Source organism: Pangasianodon hypophthalmus, chromosome 29 (assembly GCF_027358585.1).
Source record: "Pangasianodon hypophthalmus isolate fPanHyp1 chromosome 29, fPanHyp1.pri, whole genome shotgun sequence".
Taxonomy (NCBI): domain Eukaryota; kingdom Metazoa; phylum Chordata; class Actinopteri; order Siluriformes; family Pangasiidae; genus Pangasianodon; species Pangasianodon hypophthalmus.
In genome coordinates this window covers 14,854,641-14,878,376 of record NC_069738.1, presented here as the reverse complement: position 1 = coordinate 14,878,376, position 23,736 = coordinate 14,854,641, and the positions used below count along the sequence as shown (strand labels likewise).

The 23,736-nt window shown below is 38.6% G+C and overlaps 1 protein-coding gene and 1 long non-coding RNA gene across 8 annotated transcripts; one reads left to right on the top strand and one right to left on the bottom strand.

The window, feature by feature from the left end:
* The first annotated feature begins 1,066 nt into the window (after positions 1–1,066).
* On the top strand, positions 1,067–23,229 carry tbc1d5 (TBC1 domain family, member 5). Of its 7 annotated transcripts, none has more exons than XM_026928093.3 (23): positions 1,067–1,187; positions 7,203–7,257; positions 8,697–8,796; positions 10,373–10,418; positions 10,548–10,656; positions 10,793–10,882; positions 10,965–11,039; positions 11,136–11,203; positions 12,450–12,552; positions 12,830–12,918; positions 13,122–13,172; positions 13,614–13,683; positions 13,782–13,954; positions 14,806–14,948; positions 15,558–15,664; positions 16,146–16,231; positions 16,477–16,748; positions 17,521–17,583; positions 20,174–20,382; positions 21,019–21,115; positions 21,205–21,284; positions 21,501–21,779; positions 22,162–23,229. In XM_026928093.3, the coding sequence occupies exons 3-23, from the start codon at positions 8,700–8,702 to the stop codon at positions 22,387–22,389; spliced, it is 2,535 nt and encodes an 844-aa protein (XP_026783894.1). In that variant the 5' UTR covers positions 1,067–1,187; positions 7,203–7,257; positions 8,697–8,699; the 3' UTR covers positions 22,390–23,229. The 7 variants fall into 7 exon arrangements, with proteins under 7 accessions (XP_026783894.1, XP_053087407.1, XP_053087409.1 ...); XM_053231432.1 differs by having other exon boundaries at positions 8,693–8,796; XM_053231434.1 differs by lacking the exon at positions 1,067–1,187 and adding an exon at positions 6,687–7,066 and having other exon boundaries at positions 21,501–21,750; positions 22,162–22,330.
* Positions 2,704–8,242, bottom strand: LOC128317705 (uncharacterized). Its single transcript, XR_008301259.1, has 3 exons — positions 7,933–8,242; positions 5,377–5,517; positions 2,704–4,240 (listed from the first exon to the last, which is right to left on the bottom strand). It is a non-coding gene; the product is annotated as an uncharacterized LOC128317705 (long non-coding RNA).
* Positions 23,230–23,736: the final 507 nt, after the last annotated feature.

Sequence of the window (23,736 nt, the reverse complement as noted above, 5' to 3'; positions counted from 1 at the left end):
TATTTTTTCTTCTGATAAACATGTTTTATAAAAGTTATTTGATGATAAGTTTTATAAAACATGATGTGGTTAATGAGGTGATTGACAGTTTTATATATAGCAGCCGAGACTCATGAACATACATGTGCTTTCTAACATGGACCCGAAGCTCTGGACAGCTCTGTAGCAAGGCCATGTCTTGTTCTGCTATAAACTGTTCTAGCAGACCCTCAGCGGGGAGTTCTTTGCAGTTTTCCTGCTATGTTGCTCATTTTGTTGTCTAAGCCAGCTCACTGTACTGATATTATTATAAGCAAACCAATGTGAGTGAATGAAGTGATGGCATAAACCAGGGCAGCTCACACTAGTTACATTTCATAACAATCTACACGCTTAACACTGTTTAACAGTAGATTTTCATCACATTCGCTACTTTCACTTACATTACTGTATTAAAATGATGGCTTTGCTAATGTCAGCTAGCTAGCAAATGGTAGCTCAGTACGTCATGACTCAAAGCTCTAAAAGCTTTTCCTGACAACCAGGAAATGTGAAATGCTTTCTGTTAATAAAGCTAACATTATCTGTTAATAACTGTTAATAGCTCTTACTTAATATGGAATATTATTATTATTATTTTAATTTTTTTATGTGTGTGTTCAAGGTGGAGGGTCTCCAATCTTTTTGTTATGTAGTTTCAACATATTAAAGTGACCAATCGAGCATTTGTAAATTTTTATTTAGATTTTTTTAAAGCAGTAAAATATTCCGGTTTACTAAAAGAGAATGTGCTGTGGTGTCTGATGCTCTTCCTAACAGAGAGTTAATACTCTTTTACATACAGTGTATACGTTATTTCAAAATATCACAAAATGTGCTGTAATGTGGTGAAATGACACGCATGCGCACATCGGTGCAGATCGGGTAGAGTCGTAAAGCATTAAAAAAATTAATAATAATGATCATAATAATAATGATAATATGAGCAATATTGGGTGCGCATGCGCGGTGCAAATCGGGCAGGGACCGGGACTGGGTAACCACAAGCATCTTTTATTTTGAAAATATTTGACTCTGGCAGTGTCGCATCGCACTTCCGGTCTCGTGTCACGTGTGCGAGCAGCTGCTTTGCAGCACTTCCTCCTGACTCGCGCTCCTGTGTTTACATGCAGCCTGCAGAATGGGAAGAGCTGCATGAATATTTGCAGGTAAAATGAACTCGCCGAGGTCGTGCTCGTGTGTGTGTGTGTGTGTGTGTGTGTGTGTGTGTGTCAGGGCATCTGTAAGAGCAGCACGGATTAGTGTCACTGCCTGTGATGGAGGTTGGAGGCTGGAGGCTGAGTGTCAGACCCAGCTAGCAGCAGGCTAACAGCAGCAGCAGCCTGACTCGCTCTACCTGTTCCCTGCTCCGAGGCATGACTCCTGATTACACTGTAATGGCAGATAGTGAGCCACATCTCATGTGTTTATTAGTTAGCTGATCAAACTGTGCTTCTGTGTGATGTGTGTTAATGTATATGATCTTTACCAGAAGTCAGTAGTGCGCATTCAGTCTAAGCCACCAGTCATAAAGGCTTCATTGTGCTCAATCAGTTCAGCTCCTTTTCTTGACCTTGTTTTAAAACCATGTTTTACATAAATAGATTATCTCCTGAATGTTTTAGTCTAAACAGAAGAAACAGAAGTGCTGAGCTGGTCCACAATTCAGTATCATTTTGTAATTAAAGGAAAACTGCTTGTGGCTCTTTGTGTTGTGTTTCCGAGCTCTAGGCCTTGATGGGAGGAATTTATTTAAAACAAATCATTTCCTCTTCCACTCCACACACAGAACATCTGAAATGACCTGGGCCTTTAGCAGCTTCATGGTTACACAGTTAGACTGTTATAATGTAAAGGAATGTCCTGACAGTTCACAGCAATTTGTTCTAAATGCTTCGGTATTTGCTGTTTTTTTCACAAATTAACTTGCCTGAAAGTAAAGTAGGTCATTGCCTTGAAGTTTCTTGGTTTATTTGCGCCCTGAGGACATAAACTAGCTTCAGTGTCAGATGACCAACCCCCAAGACATGCGTGAAACACATGAAAACATTATTATTATTATTATTATTATTATTATTCGTTTGCTCCTGCAGCAGCTCTTTGAGTCTTCTCAGCTGTCATCTCGCAGTGGAATGTGAAAAGAGGCCTCCGTTGGTGCAGAAATGCATTTATAGTGTGATGGATGGTCAGGATTGAAGCTGGCAGATAGGAGAGTTTAGAGACTCTTATCTCTGGATTTGTTCTCAGATTGAATAAAGCCTCTGCTGCACTTTTGCAGTCTGTGTGTGTGGCATGAGATGTAGTCTTAGTTCTGCTCGAAGCTGGTGGAATTCCTGAGGGTCATGTGATTGGTGCAGCTCAGTAACCAGCTGATGAAGGTAAGGCATGTGAGTTTATTTAACAGGCTTTCAGCCTCTGATCTAACCAAGCGCTTGGCTGCTTTCATGCTGTTGGTTTGAACATTTTCTTAGCTTAACGACAGGTACGAAGATTCCTGTTGTCTGAGGAAAAAACTAATGTGCAACTTGACATGAATTTTTGAAAACCTAGATCTTTGCTTTCACAGGTTTTAAACCCACATTTAAGGTATAGTTTGCTGTTTCCTTGCTTGCTTTTTGGGAAGTTTATTTCTGCAGTGTTCTCTATACCCTGTTTTCTCAGTTCCTCCTTCTAGTGTAAAAGCAGAGAAACTTGGGCTCTTGTGATAAAAGAACTATATGAGAACTGAAACACATGGCTTATTCCACCTGGGTTGGTTTGTCAGGAAATGATATGCATTCACGAGAAAAAGAAAGTACCTCCTCCTTCAATTCTATGCTTTTATTTATCAGGGCTTAAATAACAATAGTGTAATCCTCACCAACTTCAATACACAAACAAATAACCTCAGGTGACAACAAACAACACAACAGATTTCAATATGTAGTCATTTTTCCCAAAAAGTAAACCAACAGAAACCAGATGGGGAAAAAATAAGTACACCCTGTAATTCAGTAACATGTAGAACCACCTTTAGCAACAATAACTTGTATGCACAGCTCTCTGAAGATCCCACCACGGCATCTCAGTGGGGTTGAGTCTGGACTTGAACTTGGCCATTCCAACACCTTGATTTTTTTTTGTCTTTAGCCGTTCAGTTGTCGATAAACATAAGCACGTAATGTACCTACAGAATCCTGTAGGTCACATAGTGTAGCTCTTGTGTTTTTCTTTATATCTCTGAGTATTAAATGGTCTGAGCTTGGACTGAATTTGCAGGGATGCTCACTCCTGGGAAGATCAGCAAGTGTACTGAAGGCTCTCCATTTGTAAACAGTCCTTCTCACTGTAGATGGTGAATATCAAATTGTTTGGAGATGGCCTTATAACCCTTCCCATATTGCTGAGCAGCAGAAATTGTTTCTCTCAGGTCATGGCTGATGTTCTTTGCATGATGCAGACACACACCTGAGTGCTCCAGAACACCAAACTGCTAAAAGTTCTGCTTTTGTAGAGGTAGTGGTAGTAGGTTGAGGTAACTTTGTGTATTTCATTAGTAACACCCGGCTGCTAATTACTCTCTTAATGACTGTGGAAGTTGGAAAGGTGTACATACTTTTTCCCCACCTGGTTTCGGAATGTTGGATGTTGGTTTACTTTTTGGGAAAAAATGGCTACATATTGAAATCTGTTGTTTTTGTCGTCACCTGAGGTTATTTGCATATAGAAGTTGGTGAGGAACAAACTATTGTTGTTTAGGCCCTGATAAATAAAAACATCGAATTGAAGGAGGGTGTACTTTCTTTTTCCCATGACAGTAAGTTTTGAGGGTGTGAAAGTTACTCTGAGAGGAAGCTGGCTGCAGATAAAACCTTTAAGTCCTCAATTCCACTTTCAATGAAAAACATTAGTGTGAAATTTACTCAAGAAAAGTGTGGTAACAATATCTACACAAAAAATCGTAGTAAATTTAATTAAGTACACAGAGTCTCTCAAAAGTCTCCATAAATGGGGGAATTAACACTTTTTAGCAGATTGTAACTTTATTTACAAAACATCCTCTACATGATCACCATTTCTTCATGAACACACGGAGTCGTCACTCATGATGAACTGGTGTTAGCACATCTGGTGTTGTGCATGGAACTGCATGTCCATCGCAACCTTGAGACAGCTTCCCGATCCGGCCATGAGAATGATTTCAATACGTTCTTCTTTTGTTAAAGGCATTCTTAAAGGCTGTCTGAAAAAAAAATGATATAAACTAAGTATTAAAAATTTTGAAGACATTTTGCTGAAAAGTGTTAATTTCTCCCATGTATGGAGACTTAGCTATTTAATTAATTTAGTACAGAACTTAAAGCATTTAAGCATTTGTAATCATTTGATTTTTTTTGTGTAAAAATCTCAGATTTGTTTTTGTCATATTTATTAACCACTGAATCATTTTTTCAGTGTTCTAATACACATTCACACAAACCTCAGCCATTTTGGAGTCTCTGCCACAAGGTTTAGCAGCGAGTCAGCCGTAGCTTAGCTTAGTCATAACCCACAGTCCTGTGAAATCACATGGACAATAGTGCCTATGGGAAGGATGTTTTTTTTTTTAAACCCCTGTAGCCTTCTTCACATGAAGGAGTGAAAGCTTGACTAGGTTTAAATGTTGATAACATTATTATAAGCAGTATTTTATGACCATTAGCCTAGATTTTTCTTTATCATGCAGTCTGTTGAATCGAGTGCCTCGTACCAAATGATAAAATACACTAAGAAACATCATTACAGCCCTAGAAACTACAAGTGAGTGGTGAAGAATGAAATAGCATTCAGTTCAAAACGAGTAAACATCATGAATATAGCGTTAACTGCCCCGTGTTCAGTAGAGATCTGAAAGTTCCATAGTTCTCACAGAGAAAGTGATGTGTGTTTATGATGTGTCTAGTACATGGATGTGACAGTTTCAGCCTTATGAAGAATCTGAAGAATCTGCTTGCCAAAAAATATTTTCAGCTCTCGCATGTCTCTTGAAAATTTGCCGGCAAGGTGTCCTGATTTTTAAAGAACACACACACCAGGCAAAATTTTTATTCTATAGTAAATTTATTTATTCTATATATTCTATATACCTTTTATGTTTTAATAAACTACTGAAGGCCAAGGTTTCATGAAGGTTTAAATGAATATCCTAACCAAATAATTTATTCATAATAATTGTCATTATTTGTATAAATTAATATTTCTTCAGTGATCTTTTTTTGAAAGTGTGAAATTAAAAAAAAAAAAAAAAAAGGCAGATTCCACAATATTGCACTGTACTGTTGTCCCACCATTAAGTTTTCATACCCTTTCAGCCCCGGATAGGAGGGAAGGTACTTTCACCTGCTGAAGAGCCTCACATTCACGTTCATCATCACTATTCATCTTCATTAGCGCTTTATCCTGGTCAGGGTCGCGGGGATCTGGAGCCTGTTTCAGTAGTACTGGACATGAGGTGGTCTACACCCGGGATGGGGCGCCGGTCTATCATAGAGCATCACACATACATTCACACACACACACGAGCTCAGGGTTAAACTGTAGTTGGTCGTATTGTTTGTGTTAATAGTTCTATAGTGAAGTAATGAACACATCGAGTGTTAATATGAGCTGTGTAGAGCCTCACATAGCGCTCTGTTGTGACAGGAGTAAAGACGACTGATTGGGTGACTGACTGAGTTTCACAGAGCTTCACCTCTGTCCAGGACTGTTTTGAAAGAAACTGTGGTTGTCTTAGTACATATACTTGGTGGCCAAGTGCTCCTGCTCTGTTTTGTGATAGGAACAGTGAAAGTGCTGATGGTGTGTGTATAGCGTTGAGTGAACTGTGATGAAACACACCTTTACTGTGTCTGGCTCTATTTACTAAGATGCTTTTTACACACTGGCAACATTGGTCTGATTTAAAGCTAGTCTTCTGTTTGCTGATAATTGAATTAATTTCAGTAATTTATTTGAATATTTGGCATTGTTGTTTTTCCTTAGAGCTGATTTATTAATTAGATTTTTTTTTTGTAATTAAATAGGTTAAACTGTCATAAAAGGTACCTGTTTTTAATCTGTCACCTTATGTGTTTGTTTTTGTTATGTGTAGAAATAGGTTTAATAATCTAATATTTGGTTTATTGTAATCTTATAACAGGAAATACTAGATAAATATGACTATATTTAAGATATTTTCACTCACTCAGATGTTGTGTTTGCAGTGTACTGCCTGTATAATAGTTATGTGGAGTTAATAAATGAAAGCACCTTTATGATAATGGTCTTATAGAGGCTATAACAAGTTCAGTGGAGGTCTTGACCTCAGTAGTGCTGTTAAGAGTTCTGGAAAAACAAAGTGGTTTCCCCATCACTGAAAAATATCAGAAATATTCAGTATTTTTTTCATCATGTCCTCCTGAAATTCCATACACTGTGCTCTAAATGCTGCTCCCATGAATTGTCTCATATCAGGAGTGTAGCTCGTATCGTGTTCTGAGCCTCTATTGAGTAACAGTGTGTTGAGTAGTTCAGGAGGAGGGGGGGCTTGGGTTGGACCTTACACTATGAGTTCAGCGTCTCTGTAGTAGTCCTTGGAGGACTGTTTCCTGTGCTGCATAAATAATATCCTTATGGTAGTAAGCACACAGTACATGCCTGTCGTAATTGTTAGACTTGTATTAAACCTTCACGCATTCTAAAGTTTAAAGGAGAATTAGCATTCTTGTACTTAAAGATATCCAGTTCATGTTGTACTCATGTCTGGCTGAGCTGTATTACATAAATGCGTTAATAATTAATTAAGGTGTACTTTTTGTCCATGCTGATTCAAATTTGGTCCAGTTTCAGCTACAAACATGGTCCAGTTTTTAGCACTATGTTACCCTGTAGTACGCAGCTGATGCATTCTGCCCTCATTCAGCAGCTCAGTGAGCAAGATGTTGGAGTTGGCTAAGGCAGAATAGTTTTGTCATTTCAGAGTTTAGAGTCCATGAGTAACGAAATGGTCTCTGAGGGTGGTGATGTGCGCACATGTTTAAAACATTATAAGGTTATAAAAATGGCTATGGATTGTTTTCAGAAGATCTGTCAAATACGTCTTATTTATTTATTTATTTATTTATTTATTTATTTATTTATTTTTTAAAGACACTATCTTTTAATGGTTTGTTGTTTCTTGTCCTCAGATTAACAGACACAGGACAGTGATCTCCACTGTGCTCAGCTCTCTGGCAAGCAGTAGTGAGTACTGGTTTAATTCCTCAAACATTTCTAAGCAGTTATTAGAGTAGCACTGTGAAAGGTAAATGCTTTGTTGGACTAATAAAATATGCCGATATTAAGCTTATGTGTGCTTAACGACGTTGGCAGAAATCATGGTGATAAAGCATTGATTATGTCGTTATTATCAATGGTATTTTGTAACTTTCTGCTGTTTGAGAAATCGCCATCAAATTAGCGAAGCCCCACTTTCGTAAAGCTGTTTATGACCAAACAACCAAATAAAATTATATCACACGATATCAATTTATATCAAGTATTTATCTCCTAAAATTTGGTATTGTTACAACGTCAGTCTGGTCCTGTTAAAAGGATGTTGTTCCACTTGCTCTCAGGCACCACTCATTGCTGAGTCACTCCGTGCGTCCGAAATTGCATACTGTGACAGTAACTACGGCATTCGATTCAGTACCTACTGCTCGGCCGTTGATACAGTATGTGCTGCTCAGTATATGTGTCTAGTATGAATACAATCTGGGCATACTACATGTGCCACGTTGGCATTGTCATGTGACCTCAAAAACGTAGAGCTTGCCAGATTAGAGCACCTGTACCACTGTTTTTTCTCGTTTAAACCTTAAAGTTAAGTCAGTTGTTGTTAAACAAGGAACAACGTTTAATACCTATAGCACTTACACTTAAAAAGAGCCGATGCGCTGCCTTCTGCCATTTTTGCTTCTGACAGCTCTTCCACACCAGTCCTGTTGCCTTATGGGATAGCGCAGTGTCCACTGGTTCCATACTGCAGAATCTCGGCAGAAGCAGTAGGTCATCCGGGTATTTCTCACCTACTGTTTCATGAATACCGAGAATTCAGACATATTACTCCTTTAGCGTACTACTTTTAGTGTATTGTATAGTAGGGTAATAGAGATGTTTGGACACAGCTACTGAAATGCTGCCAGCAAATTGATTAGGGTTGCCAGATAGGTCAGGATCCTTGTGATTGTGCTGTATGAACCTTGGCCGAGCTGTAGCTGAATTTTTTTTAAACTTGCATTTCGAGGGTGCTTGACAGTTAACTGAGGTGGCTCTTAGACCATGATTTATCTGGAAAACACTTAAAGGCATATCATACATGTCATTACATGTCAGCATCTCCTGCCCAAGCTGCATGTTACATCTGGCACAAACCAATATGTGTAAACTAAAGCAGTGCATGATGATGAAGTTTAAGATAATTCATGCCATAGTACAAAAAAGCGAGTTAATAATTTTATTAAATGTAAATTTGGTTAAAGTTTTGGCCGAGAATTTTCTGTTTAGTGCATTATTGAGAATTATACAAAAACCCCACTGTGGTTACATCGTCTCAGTGTCAGTGACGTTTACAGTACTACTCCTGTGGTGTGGGGTTTTGGTTCTTCATCTGTGTGTTGTACATCTGTGATTTTTGACAGGACATGCAGCACCCAAACTTTGAAACGAGACATCCACTGCAGGCAGAAGAGCAGGAAACCGGTTATGACCCTCTGCACAACTATAACCAAAACATAGCCCGTGAGTCAAAGCAGATTCACATAATGGTTCAAATACTTTCAGCAGTGAGCAGCTTTTCTCCTAAATTTCCTCCTAGTTTCTAGATCGTTGTAACTGTACTTCGTTGCTCCGAACAGAGAGAACATGAGGCCTTTCACAAGTGTAATGTTACTACTAGAACTGTTATGGTGTCATGGTTTTCACACTTAGTCATGGACAGTTACCTGACCACTGATTTTTTTTTTTTTTTTTTTTTAATAAATTGCTATTCCACTGATTTTTATTTTTGGTTCAGTGTGCTGCCTTTCCTCGCACCCACTATTTCTTTCAATTTATAACTTATTGGACTAGTGGGGAGATATAATTAATACCAGAATATCTATGGGATTTTACATTTACATCCAGAGTGACTTACATTTATCTCATTTATACAACTGAGCAGTTGAGGGTTAATGGCCTTGCTCAAGGGCCAGGTAGCAGCTTGGTGGTGCAGGGATTTGAACTAAGATAAGACAAGATAAGATGTACCTTTACTGATCCCCTGTAGGGGAAATACAAGTTGACACTGCAGCACAAGTAGGAGGAGTAATATCAAATCATTGAGGTACAGCCTATAGACATGTTATGATCATGTGACCTACTAATGATCAAGTGCAATTCAGTGCGCCGTCTTCCAGCAATATTACTTAACAGACGTGTGTCTGGAATTCTTATTTCCCAGAAAGACCAATTATGGGATTTTTGTTTCCTTTTGTTTTTAAGTTATATACACAATGATGTGCAAAACAATGTTTGTACAAAATTAATACTTACCCCTTCACTTACTGCACACTGTACTGTATTTTATATATATATTGGTCTATACTTTATATATATATATATATATATATATATATATATATAAAAATTTAGTTTTTTGCCCTTAATCTACACACAATAATCCATAATGATGAAGCAAAAACATGTATTTTAGAAAATCTTGCAATTAAAAAAAAAAAAAAAAACAAAACTTCAGACCCTTTATTCAGTACTTTGTAGAAGCTGCTTTGGCAGCAGTTACAGCTTAAAAACTCCAGCTTGTGTGTTTTTAAATTGTCAGTTAATACAGTGGTACCGTGATAACCATGATATTTTTAGACTATGTTATAATACTTATAATAATGTCCAACCTTAACAATTCTAGTGCTATGTGTCACCACTCTATAGTGGCAATGTAAGCGTTAAAGTCATGCTAAAGAAGATTCCTAAGTGGCATTCTACAGTCATTTACTATTAGAAATTCTTCTGTTCAACTGTGTGTGTGTGTGTGTGTGTGTGTGTGTGTGTGTGTGTGTGTGTCATTAAGGGATTGTTAGCAATTGTAATCAATTGTGTTGATTGTCAAGTTATAGATGTCAGCAGATGTAAGTTGTTCTTTGATGACCTTAAATGAGTAATAGCTGTCATGTTAAAAAATTTATGAAATTGTCCTGGAAAAGTTCTGTAAAATGATTTCCTGAAAAGAATGAAAATTCTGATAATGTAAATGTTAGTCATTCAAATGTTTTGTGTTTGTTTGCTTGTAACCTTCCTGTACATTTCTTTTCTTCTTCATAAGGAGACGTGCTAAACAGTGCTGCTGAGTCGACCTTTCAGTCATACAGGTTCATAAGTGTTATTAGCATCATTAAATGTTTACTAGCATAAAAAAAGTTCATTTTTGGATCAGAGGTCATTTTAGATGAGTTTTATAGTTTTGTGTGTGTGTGGTTTATGTCTTTATTGCTATGCAGAAAAGAGTGGGATGACTTGTTCCAGAACAGCAACTATCTGGCCCGGATCAGGCAGGCAGGCATTAATGGCCAGTTAAGGAGCAGCCGATTTCGCAGCATATGCTGGAAGGTATGAAACCATACCAGCTGTGATGCTGTAATGCCATGATGTATCTGCTAATGCTATCAGTGGTGATATTTATGCTATGAATGAGCGTGTGTTTGACACACGTACCCTGGATTAATCAGTGTCTCTGGTGTTTTAGCTCTACTTAGAGATCCTGCCTGAGGATAAGAGCCAATGGATCAAAAAGACCAAGGAGCTTCGAGATAAATATGAGCAGATCAAAGAGAGGGTGAGTGTGTGTGTATGCATGTGAACACGCATGATCATTCATGGCACTTAAGTTGTAAAAGCATGTGTTTCCTTCCTTCCAGCACATCACAAACCCACGCAAAGCTGCAGGCCAGCAGGACCTGGTGGTGAACAACCCACTGTCTCAGGATGAGGGGGTGAACCAGATTTCGAGCTGAGATTTTTCCCAATGGCAGCCATGGTACTCCTGCACATTTCATTTACACACCATGTTCATTTTTCTCTCTTTCCAGAGTTTGTGGAACAAGTTCTTCCAGGATAAAGAGTTGCGGGGTATGATCAAGCAGGATGTGCTGAGAACGTAAGTGTGTGATTCACAAAATGCTCCCTCACACTAGCTCATGGACTCAGGCAGGCTATGGCTATGAAGTTTTATAAAGATGATTGTGCCTCAAGAAATAATACAGCACAGAAAAGCATTCAAGAGGTTTCTGTGATCACAGTGAAATACTATCCTGTCAGTCTTTCAGAGATGATTTTTCATTGAGGTACAGCCTATAGACATGTTATGATCATGTGACCTACTAATGATCAAGTGCAATTCAGTGCGCCGTCTTCCAGCAATATTACTTAACAGACGTGTGTCTGGAAATCTTATTTCCCAGAAAGACCAATTATGGGATTTTTGTTTCCTTTTGTTTTTAAGTTATATACACAATGATGTGCAAAACAATGTTTGTACAAAATTAATATTTACCCCTTCACTTTCTGCACACTTTACTGTATTTTTTTATAAATAAATAAATAAATATATATATATATATATATATATATATATATATATATATATATATATATATATATATATATATATATATATGTTTATAGTAGATTAAATGTACACTATTTTTTTTATTAATCCTGGACAGTATAATGTAGGTTTACATTTTTGCACAAAACTCTACAGACAAACCTCTGTGTGACAGTAGAGCAGTTTCCTACTACCTACTGAACCAGCATCTCACCGGTACCAAATTAATCTATGCATCAGGTAGCCATCAACGTCATGTGCATGCTCCAGCTGGTAGCAGCATTTTAGGAAGGAACAATTGTCACTTCCTGAAATGTGACATTCCAGTCACAATGAAACAATATAGTTGTTCTGGGAGCTGGAATAAAACCAAAATATGGCGGTTACAGAGGTCTAGGTTTGGCAACGTTGACTCTTCAGCCTAAACATTATAGAAGAAGTAGAAGAAGCTTTATTGTCATTGCAGTGTGCACAATGAAAATTTTATTTGCAACAAACTTAGAGCAGTACAAGGGCAATATGAACACAAGACAATATTACAAGACCATATAAAACTGTATAACTGTACAAAACAATATACAGGTATGATAAAGCACTGAATATGAAAGCACAACATTTGAAAGCTTACCTTGAAATACTTTGAAAATAATGTCAAATCTTCATAATGCTATGGCGTTATACTAAATAATATTAAACGATAGCATTGCTTGTCAACACTAAGAAAACAAAGAAACACATGATATTACCCCATCAGGCTTTTGTGCAGCAGTTGATCTGTGTGGCTGTATCTGTCCAGGTTTCCAGAGATGCGTTTTTTCCAAGAGGATGATGTACGGACTAAACTGACGGATATTCTCTTCTGCTACGCACGAGAAAATGAGCAGTTACTCTATAAACAGGTGCTTTCATTCATGCATGGTGTTTGCTGAAGCTGCTTTTCCTGCAGCAACATGTCAAGTCCTGTACCTTTACTGCATCTGTAACCTCCACATCAATCGATCTTTCAGAAAGTGCTGCTGAAAATGTATCTGTATTATCTGTAATTCTGTCTTCTTACACGTATATTTTTTTCTGTTGTTTTTTTTTTCTTTGTTTTCCAGTTCTGCTGTAACTCTATTTTTTTTTTTTATCTGTCTGTCTTTTTACCTATAACTGACTTTTTCTGTATCTGTCTAGGGTATGCATGAGTTGTTGGCTCCTATAGTATTTGTTTTGCACTCTGATCATCAGGCATTTCAACATGCCAGTGAGACTGGCAGTCCCAGGTTAGTCCCGCCCACCATGTCATGCCACACCCTCTTCTTTAACCTCTATGCTTCTCCAGCACTCAACACTTTCTCTTTCATCTTTACATCCCACTGACAACAGGTTTGTGGCCAGAACAGACTGCCCACAGACAATTAATGCAATAAATTGCCCATAAAATAGCATTTATATGTTTAATTATTGTAAATGTGTTGTTTTACAGTGAGGACATGAAGGTGGTGCTGGACCCAAAGTTTCATGAGCATGATGCATAGTGAGTTACCATGCTGAATTTAAGTAACTGTCAGCGTATTTTTAAGCCTTCATCACTGACTGGGGATTATGGCATTATGTTTTTGGGGTGTTGATCCATCCATTTGAGATTCTCGTCAGAGCAATATATCATGAGCGAGTGGTTAAATGATTTGTGTGGTGTTATCATTATAACCAGCAGAAGAACTGGTTTGATTTTGGAATTGATCCAAACAGGGTCAAGGTCACAGCAAAGTCAAATGTCTGAAATAGCTTTTCTTCAATGGGTTCCTTCATATATGAAGTATATTTTAAGGGAAGTTCTGGCTTACACATCAGTCACAAGAAGGACTAGACTTGCTGGTGGCAGAGGCATCCTCGTCCTCGCTGGTGTTGAGTTCGACTTGTTTACCACTGATTTTTGCACTGCTATAATCATCCTTTCGTTCTGCATTACCCACAGTGCCATGTTCTCACAACTCATGGAAACAGCAGAGCCCTGGTTCTCCAGTTTTGAGCGGGAGGTGCGCAAGGTGTGTCCCAGCTGCACTTTCACTTCCTCCCCCAAATAGGACTTGGCATATGTGCTGTGTTTTATTGATGTTGTGCAAACGTTGTGTTGATGTTGCAGGGAAAGGAAGAGATGCTCACCAGCATTCCTTTTGCCAGACCCCAGGACGCCGGCCCTTCTGTGGCCATTGTGACCAAAGTAAACCGAATTCAAGACCAGCTGGTAAAAAAGCATGATATCGAACTGCACATGCACCTGAACCGCCTGGAGATCGCACCACAGATATACGGCATGTAAGTGCACACAAATCCAGTAAACGCGCACACATACACACACACACACATATGCTAGGAAAAGTATGTGATAATGGTTTAGTTATTAAGAGTATGAAAAATGGGATTGTAAATTTTTTTGGTGTGTGTGTGTCTCCATGTGTGTGGGTGTGCACATAAAAAAAATGCATGTAATTTAAGGACTAAAGGAATAAGTTACTTTACTAATTTGCCAGTGTTATTTGTTGTCTGTGTCTTTACATGTAAGAGGGAAGTGTGTATTTATGACTAGGGACTAGTCTGGAGTATGAATGTGTTACTGTAGTAATTGGCCAACATTTGCTGCGAACACACACAGCACGAGGTATTACTAAAGAGAAAACAAACTATAGGACACTTTTAAACCTAAAACTAAGTCAAATAGAAAAGTGCACCAAAATTAGTAATAGTTCACAATGACTTTCTGATTGTGGGGAATGCAGTTTAAATTTAGGACTATTAGGTGGTGATGTTTTGTACCAAGCCTACATTGTGCAATAATTAGGTGGTGATTTTGAAGAAAGATTCACCGCAGGAGGAAGTAGACTTGGTTGCACAACATCATTCTAATGTGTAAATTCAAATTGTTGAATTTTCTACATCACTAAAATTAAAATAAGCAAATAGTTTGGCATTGCTGATGTGAAGAGGTAAAAAACTACTAAAAAGACTACTAATTACGAACAGCAGCCTGAGACGCTAGATCAAAATAGAAATTAATTTTAATAATCAGAGCTATAGCTACACTCATGCACACTAGAGAATGTGTTTATTATTAGGCAATAAGGTGTTAGTACAGTAACTGACCATTTGTTTTGGTGTGTGTGTTGTAGTCGCTGGGTCCGCCTGTTATTTGGGAGGGAGTTTCCTCTGCAGGACCTGCTGGTGGTGTGGGACGCACTGCTTGCAGACAGCATCACTCTGGATCTGGTGGATTATGTGTTTGTAGCCATGCTGCTTTACATCAGAGATGCATGTGAGTTTCCTGCATGTTTCCAACTGTTTGTGACACACAAAACACACACATTACGTTCACATTTAAATGACCTTGCAACTTGCTGTGACTTTGACTTGAAAATAGTCTGCTTAGTTGATGTTTTGACATTATACAATTGTTATTATCTACGTAACCTTGAAAGTAATCAATATAATGAAGCAATAGTCAGTTGACACAATATATCCTCTAAACCTGCATTTTTCAAATCAAACAGGACCAATTTCACCCGTTTGCTCTTCTTATTTGGTTACTTTGAAGGTAAATGTGATCATCTAATTGATAAGGTCTGTATGGTAAAATTTTCCAGTTACACTGAGATATTTGTGTCTTCCAGTAAAATTATTAGGTTTTAAATTGAAATATGGGAAACATAGCAGTTGTATCATGGTCATGTCCTCAGGCAGACAAGGGCCAGATTTAACTGTAATGCAGACAGGGTACATTTGTGTTCCACTGCCATTTCCTGTTTTGTGGGTACACTGTTTATTAAATATTAACTGAAGGGAAAAAACATTTTTATATTAACATTTGAAAATGTTTAATATGTTTCTAATACGGCATGCGTTGTTTTGTAATTCTTGTAATTAGTGATTGCCAGTAGCTTTCAGACTTGTCTTGGCCTCCTGATGCACTACCCGCCTGTTGGAGACATTCACGCTCTTCTGCACAAAGCGCTGTTCCTGAGAGACCCAAAGGTATCAGTATACACCTTCTGTGCTGCATAATTCTAATGGAAAATAGGACAGATCTGAACAGCGTATTGTATAGGCAGGAGAAAATGAAAGCGTGAGAGGGATTTATGGAGCTTGTGAGAACTTCCAGTATGGTGTTTAATACGTATGTAATAACACACGTGTGCCATGCTATTTTGCAAAATGGTTTTATTTTTCAAGGACTTTGGCAACAGTTATCTGCAGCTATGAGAATTTCATTGATTACTGCACATGAGTTTAACAGCTTGTGGCAGCAAAAGCATGGTTAAGTGCTAGAAAGGAAATATGATATTAAGTAAGTTGTATAACGTTGACAATGCTGTTATTATGGGATAAAGAAAGTATTTTTACTAATAATATTAATTCAGGACAGAGGCTAAAGTGTTCAGATTGTCCCAAATCACATGTTTGTGACCTTGCTTGCTCCAACTTGACATCTGAACATACTGTTTTTTACTTTCAGAATAATCCAAGGCCAGTCAACTATCAGTTCCAACAGAACCTTGACTACTACAAAAACCAAGGAGCTGACTTTGTCGACAGGTCACGGTAGGATTGTGATGGACTGTTTTTGTCTCAATTTAATTACTGTAAAGGAAAGACAGTATGTAGTAGTATAACACAGTAACACAGAAGCAAATGTTGTGGGATCATGGTAAATGAAGCACATAAAAATTCCTTCACTCTTTTCGCTTAAAATTTAAGAAACACTTGTGTCTGTGGTCATCACCTTAAGCACCATCCTTCCAAAGGTTGTTATTCTTTATTATTCTCACTCTCTCTCTGCATTTTAGCACTGTTAGCACCAAAGTGGCTCCCCTAAACATCAATAAGGTCTCCAGCTCTCTGCTTAGCTTCGGTAGGAAGCTCATTGCCCCCATCGGTGGTGGCTCCAGTGGTGTCTCTCCAGTCAACAGTGAAGTGCCGTCTTGTCCATCTCCACAACCTCAGCCACCTCGGGCTTTAGCTGAGCAACCATCTAACACTGTGTCGTCTCGTACACAAACGCATGTGGCACAACAGCGGCTGCTGAAGTCTGAGAGCATGCCTGTGCATCTCAGTAAAGGTGAGAATACACTCTTGCACATCATTACTGATACACTGACATGGACACTATATGGCCAAATGTCTGTAGACCTCTGACCATCACTCCATACACAGACATTCTACACAAATGTGGTTCTTCCCCAAACTGTTGCCACAAAGTTGGAAGCACACAACTGTATAGAACGTCTCTGTGTGCTGTAGCATTACAGTTTCCCTTCACTGGAACTAAGAGGCTGAAACCTGTTCCAGCATGACAATGCCCCTGTGCACAAAGCGAGCTCCATGAAGACATGGTGTGTGAAGGTTGGAGTGGAAGAACTCGAGTGTCCTGCACAGAGCCCTGACCTCAACCCCACTGAACACCTTTGGGATGAACTGGAACACCGACTGAACCCCAGACCTCCTCGACATCCCAACATCAGCGCCTGACCTCACTAATGCTCTTGTAGCTGAATGAACACAAATCCCCACAGCCACGCTCCAACATCTAGTGGAAAGCTTCCCAGAAGAGTGGAGCTTATTATAACAGCAAACACACGAGGAATAAATCTGGAATGAGATGTTCAACAAGAACAAATAGGTGTGATGGTCAGGTACTTTTGGCCATATAGTGCACATTGGCATATTTATGAGTGGTCAGTTGGGATAGTTGTTGCTTTTTCCTTTTTGCATGGAAAAAGTAACCTTCCCTGAAGTAATGCAAAGATGACAAATGTTTCTAGTCAGTAAACCTCTGAATACTGGTGTATCTGTGCAGTGTGAATAGTAGCCTTATTCCCCATATCTATTAGATGTAGGTTCTCCTGGAGTATCTCAGATCTCTCTTCCCAGCCAGATACTATCTGACATGCCAGGTAACTGTTCTTTTAGCTACTTTTTTCTTTTTTCTTCTTCTTTTGCTTTCATGCCACTGTACTTTAGTGTGTAGCTGCCCTGCTTTCCCCGTGTTGTTTGCATGCATCACTGTACATGATCACTAAGGTGCTTGTCTACCTGCATATAAGTGTTTAACAAAAGCATCTGGGGGAATCACATTTAATTCACATCAAATAAATCAAATTATACAATGTACTGTAAGCTAAAAATAAATTATTAAATATAATGCAAATTAAGTAATTACCATAATTAAATTCAGCTAGCTGACATAACACAGTCTGAACACTAGTCTGTTAAACATGCAGTTTTACCGTGAAGCTTTAATCCAAAATGAAAACTGGAAGCCAGCGAGTGATTCCAAGGAAACACTCACTACTGATTAGTAGTGAAGTTTGTAACATGTCTCCTAGCGTAGAACAAAAGGATCTGTCTGCAGAAATATTGTACGACTTGCTGATTTTCAAGTTATTTTTTAATTTAAAATGTACTTCTATTTCAGCCCCAATCACATACACCTGAGACTGTTTTAGATGTCTTGACTTTAGTAACTGAGTGAGGTATTAAATTAGAAGTAAAAATAAACAAACAACAAGGATGAAGAATGATTTTTCCATATTTTCCCATGGCTGAAAATTTTAAAATACCTTCTTTTCTTTACTTTTGTTCTATAGCGTATGAATGGCACTAAAATTCCAAATGATTTTTGGTTCAAATGGTATGTAATGAGACAGGTAAAGGTAACTGAGACAAGGGTAGTAATTATTTTAATAGAGTATGCTAAATATCATATACTGTAATAAAACTTTACATAGTCTGCTTTAGATACCCTACAAACCATCTGTAGACTGTCGTGAACCGACCTATCAATAAAGCAAATTATGTTCATTTATCTTTGATCTAAATTTGAAATTCAGATAGGACTAGGAAGGAGTTGATAGTGTATAGATGATTCAGTCTCATACTTGATAGAATCACCTTTTGTTGCAGTAACAGCTTTAAGTGTGTTGGGGTTGTGATTTCTGCCCATTCTTCCTGACAGATTTGCTCTTTTTAGCCATCCTCCCATACAGGACAGGTGTATGCAGAGTTCTTGATATTGTTGCCTCGTGCACGTTCGCTTCAGTCTCAGAACTGAACACTGAACTCTGAACTCCCTTTTTTAATAATTCACAGGTAGAAGTCAATTGTAAGCCACCTGTGTCCTTGTTAGGGCAATAAGTTTCATGTGTAAACTTGGAGCTTCCACAGCACTTCCATTAACCCAGGGTGCAAACAGCATTTTTCAGTTTTGAATTTTTGTTTAAAGATCTGCAGTCAAATTTGACTTTGAAAATATACTTTCAGAGCATATTGGTTTGCATTAAAATACTGGCTGGAATGATCTGTGTAAATGTCATTTGTAAATCCAGACGAATCTGATGCCTTGTAAGGGGGTTGAATACTTTTACGAGGCACCATATTCTCTGACATTAGCATGAAAATGGCATTTGTTTTATATGAGCAGTTAACAGGCAAATGTACCTACTAAAAACTGGAGCTTTAGAATGTTGTACTCATAACATTTACAAAAAATGTGACCAGTATCACAACTGACCGCACTCAGTGTGTCTAGGTCATTTACTAAACATCAGCAACCATGGAATGTTGATAAATGGTTGAAATCAGTTAAGAGGCTTCTTTGACAGGTTGATGACAGTGTATAGATGGGTTTTTGACTGTTTCTAGACTCTGCAGTGAATTACAAAAAAAAAAAAGTATTACCTAATTCAACATTGTCACATGATTAATACAGTTAGTTAGTGTAAAATGGTGCATATTTCCTTAATATTCTGCATTTTTATCTGAATGCTTAATTTCGCATGCCTTCCTCTGCAGTGTCTCTGTCTTTTTCTGTTTTCTCTATATTTTAGATTACATCGCAAATACACTATATGGCCAAAAGTTTGTGGACACATTTATATGTGCTTGTTGAACGTCCCATTCCAGATTTATTCCCCGTGTGTTTGCTGTTATAATGAGCTCCACTCTTCTGGGAAGCTTTCCACTAGATGTTGGAGCGTGGCTGTGGGGATTTGTGTTCATTCAGCTACAAGAGCATTAGTGAGGTCAGGCGCTGATGTTGGGATGTCGAGGAGGTCTGGGGTTCAGTCGGTGTTCCAGTTCATCCCAAAGGTGTTCAGTGGGGTTGAGGTCAGGGCTCTGTGCAGGACACTCGAGTTCTTCCACTCCAACCTTCACACACCATGTCTTCATGGAGCTCGCTTTGTGCACAGGGGCATTGTCATGCTGGAACAGGTTTCAGCCTCTTAGTTCCAGTGAAGGGAAACTGTAATGCTACAGCACACAGAGACGTTCTATACAATTGCGTGCTTCAGACTTTGTGGTAACAGTTTGGAGAAGAAATGCATACGGGTGTGATGGTCAGATGTCCACATACCATTGGCCATTTAGTGTACTTAGCAAATCATCTACCACAGTTTACCTCTATGATCTGATTTCTGACCTTCTTTGTTTTCACTACACATTTTTCCCCTCATTGTACTAATGGTTCTTCTGCTCATTTTTCAGGTCAGACTTCCAGGACCGTGAGCTCCTCACCGAGTGTTGAGAGTCTGTCAGGTGGGAGGGACCAGGCTATGTCATCCCCTCCTCTTCCTGCCTCCAAGGGGCGGGAGTCGAGCACATCATCACCGCCTCTCTCGGCCACGAAGAAAGATTTGTTCTTCAACATCAGTCGTTCGCGTTCTCACAGCAAATCCATAGGCAAAAAGGACCTGGTGAGCCACTGCGTCGCTGTTACCCTCTCAGCCTTTTAGTTTTCTTCTCTATGCTCCTTCCATCCACCACATAGCCACAGTCAATCTATCAAGATATTTAATAATTGGAGCAGTTTTTAATAAATGATGATGGAAACATGCAGTATATGATATACATTATACAGTTTTACCAGAAATTGGTTAAATTGGATTTAGAAGTGTCTTATCAACAGCTACTAAGTATTCCATGTAATGAATTAGTAAACCAAAGAATTAGTTTTCAGTCATGCAGATTTTTGGGGGTGCCAGTCTTTATTCAGTAGGCTGCATTGTATAAGGCCAGAAGAATATTATCAGGGCAAAAACAGTGTAGGTTGTTCAGTTGAAAACCTCACTCTGCCATGATTACAAACTGAGAAAAATGTGTTGTAGTACAACTCAAGAAGAAAAGCCTAAAATTGCACAAATGTCAATTTTTTTCCTAAAAAGCAACAATAAGAAATACATCAGGAAATACATAAAAGGTAGTCCGTGTTAGATGTTTGAGCAACTTTGTTGAATATACTAAATGTGTGACATTTGTTTATTGAAGTTAACAGTTAAACTTGCTCTTATAAGTTTATAATCAGTGATACACATGTGGGTATATGTCTCCAGGAAGAGTTGGAGGCCCAAGTGTCCTTACTGCAGGGGCAGATCAATGATCTGGAGGCCATGAGCAAATATTGTGCCAAGATGATGAATGTACACATCGGTGAGTTCAATAGGCCACTTAAGAAAAAAAATGTCATGCCGAAGGTTCCTCATGGACAATAACAACTTGTTTTTTCACATGATGAACAGGCAAGATTCAGGACGTGATACTGCAGGAACATCTGCAGAAAGAGGATGAAGTGCTGGTATCACTTGCTGGACTTAAGCAGGTTTGTCATTATTCATTATACACCTCAACTGAAATATAAAACTGTTTTATAACAGCATAGCTAGCCAGATATTACAAACCCATCCCAGTCCTGCTGGGGTTTTTGTTCAAAACGCATAGTACAAAAAGTCAAACATACCTTATATGATCATTTTGATCCTCTACATGAGCTCCTGCTGAAGTTTTCACACACCACCCTCATTGTGCCCCTCCTCAGATTAAGGACATCTTAAAGGGAGCACTGCGCTTTAATCAAAGTCAGCTGGAGGCTGAGGAGAATGAGGAGATCACAATAGCAGATGATCACTACTGCTCTACAGGTCAGGACACAGCTCAGCAGGGTGGATCCACAACTGTGGCCAATACGGATACTGAAATTGTTCAGCCAAGCCCTCAGCTGGATATCAGCCATCTCTCTGAGCAAGAGAAGGAAGAGGAGACACAAGAAAAGACAACAACTATGCCAAGTGAGGGGGCACATACCACAGAACCACAGGTTAGAGAGGATTACACATGTAGCGTTCACACACACATATTATCTTCTATGGTGTCTCAGACTTAATGAGATCACTGGTGTATAGTAATAGTAAGACCAGGCAAATTCATTTAATCCCACAGATGAACAGCCTCTTGGATGAACAGCTAAACACCTTCAAGATCTTTTAAGTTTTTATATCAAAAACCTAATTGCCTTGACTTAAGACTAATACGATAAAAATTGCCTGAATAACCCAAGAGCTTCATGGCCATAAGATTAAGTTGTATTTTTCTAGCATTTTTTTTTTTTTTTTTAATTTGTTTTTATTGTTCATGTGAGTGTTTCAGAATAACCCATTCCTATTTTTTTTCTCTCCCTCTTTTTCTTTCTTTCACCCAAGATTGCTGAGGGGAGGAACTGGGATGACTACATCCTGGTTTCACAGGATGGGGATCTTCAACCAACGGAGGGCGAGCATGCTGTGCCCTTCAAGCAGGGACGGGGTTTCGGCATGGCAGAGTTTCAGGACCCTCTTATGGGAACCACCTCTGGATCATCCAGCCCAGAAGAGGGCAGCACTAACAGCAAGGACTCTGATTTTACCATTGTTAACTCGGCTGACCTTTGAACCCTAAAATTAATTTAGTCCGTCTGATCTTTATCTTTGAATCCCTCTAAGAGGACAAGACGTTCTGCTGGACTTTTGCACTTGTGAACTTGGGCTGATTGCCTTACAGGATCCTTAGTCCCTTTAAACCCAGACCCCATTTCATCTCCTATCTGTGTTTTCATAGGCCTGTATTCGAAGTAACTGTCTATACACCTGTATCCTGTGACCTACACCTTTTGTTTGCACATTGAATTTAGCTACCTGGTTGCTGTAATTTACCTTAAAACATAAGTAAACCCCATTTATTTGATGAAACCTTATTACCACCCCATACCACTGCATCTAACCCCTCACAGTCCCCTACATGTAGCCTGACTCCTAATAGTAGTCAAATCTTTATCAGTACTCAAACCTCTCTTGCTCTTTCTCTCTGTGTTTGCATAATGACTGGGATAAAGAAGAGCGCAGTGGAATACATACACCATGTGTCTTAAGAAAGCCAGAAAGGGGAAATGTAATCGACATGGACTATATCAGTAACCTTTGTAACATTGATTGTTCGTTAACCGGTGCCTCAGTATATGTCTGTTTATATGTCCGTCCTGTTCTTCTGTTCCAATGTTTTTTTTTTTCCCTAAATAATTTTAACTCCTAGATTACAGTGTAAGATTTTGCTAAATTATGTTTTCCTTCTTTTTTAAATCCTTGATCTGTGAACTGTATCTTTTTTCTTATGTCTTTTGTTTAAGTTCTTTCAGCCCTTAAGGTAGCTGTATGGCACTGCACGTGTGGGATGTTGGAATGATCTTAACTCCAGAAGAATAAAAAGGCATTATTGCTCTTGCCTAAACTTGTGTACTTGGGAATATGATTGTCATTCTCTGTCTAAGGAGTGTTTTCTTAATGAACATTTTAATTTGAATCCAGTTTGTTGTAAAGAGTCCCAGACATCATAAGGATGGCAATGTCTTTAGTTCTATACAATTTCATTGTGGAAATGAGGACTTGTGCTTCATCACAATCTCCTGATCCTCCAGTTTTTAAAGGTGGCATGGGCTGAATCTGGAGCTCTATGGAACTGGATTCGCCCAGGAATTAAGACTCGTGGTGTTAGAAGAAGATCAGTTCAAGGCATTTATAGATCTGTAGGGTTAACAGGACTGTATTTCCATGAAGTAAAGTCTTTAATGTTCACTCTGTTTAGGCTTAATTGCGTACTGTTTTGTCGCTATCTGAGGGATAATTGAAGCCATACCCACATACCCATACAGCTGATATCATATGCATTAGCAAATCTGTTGAAGGCACTATGATATTGTTAAACTCAAAAAAAAAAAAAAGAAGAAGAGCGAGCTGGCCCTTGGT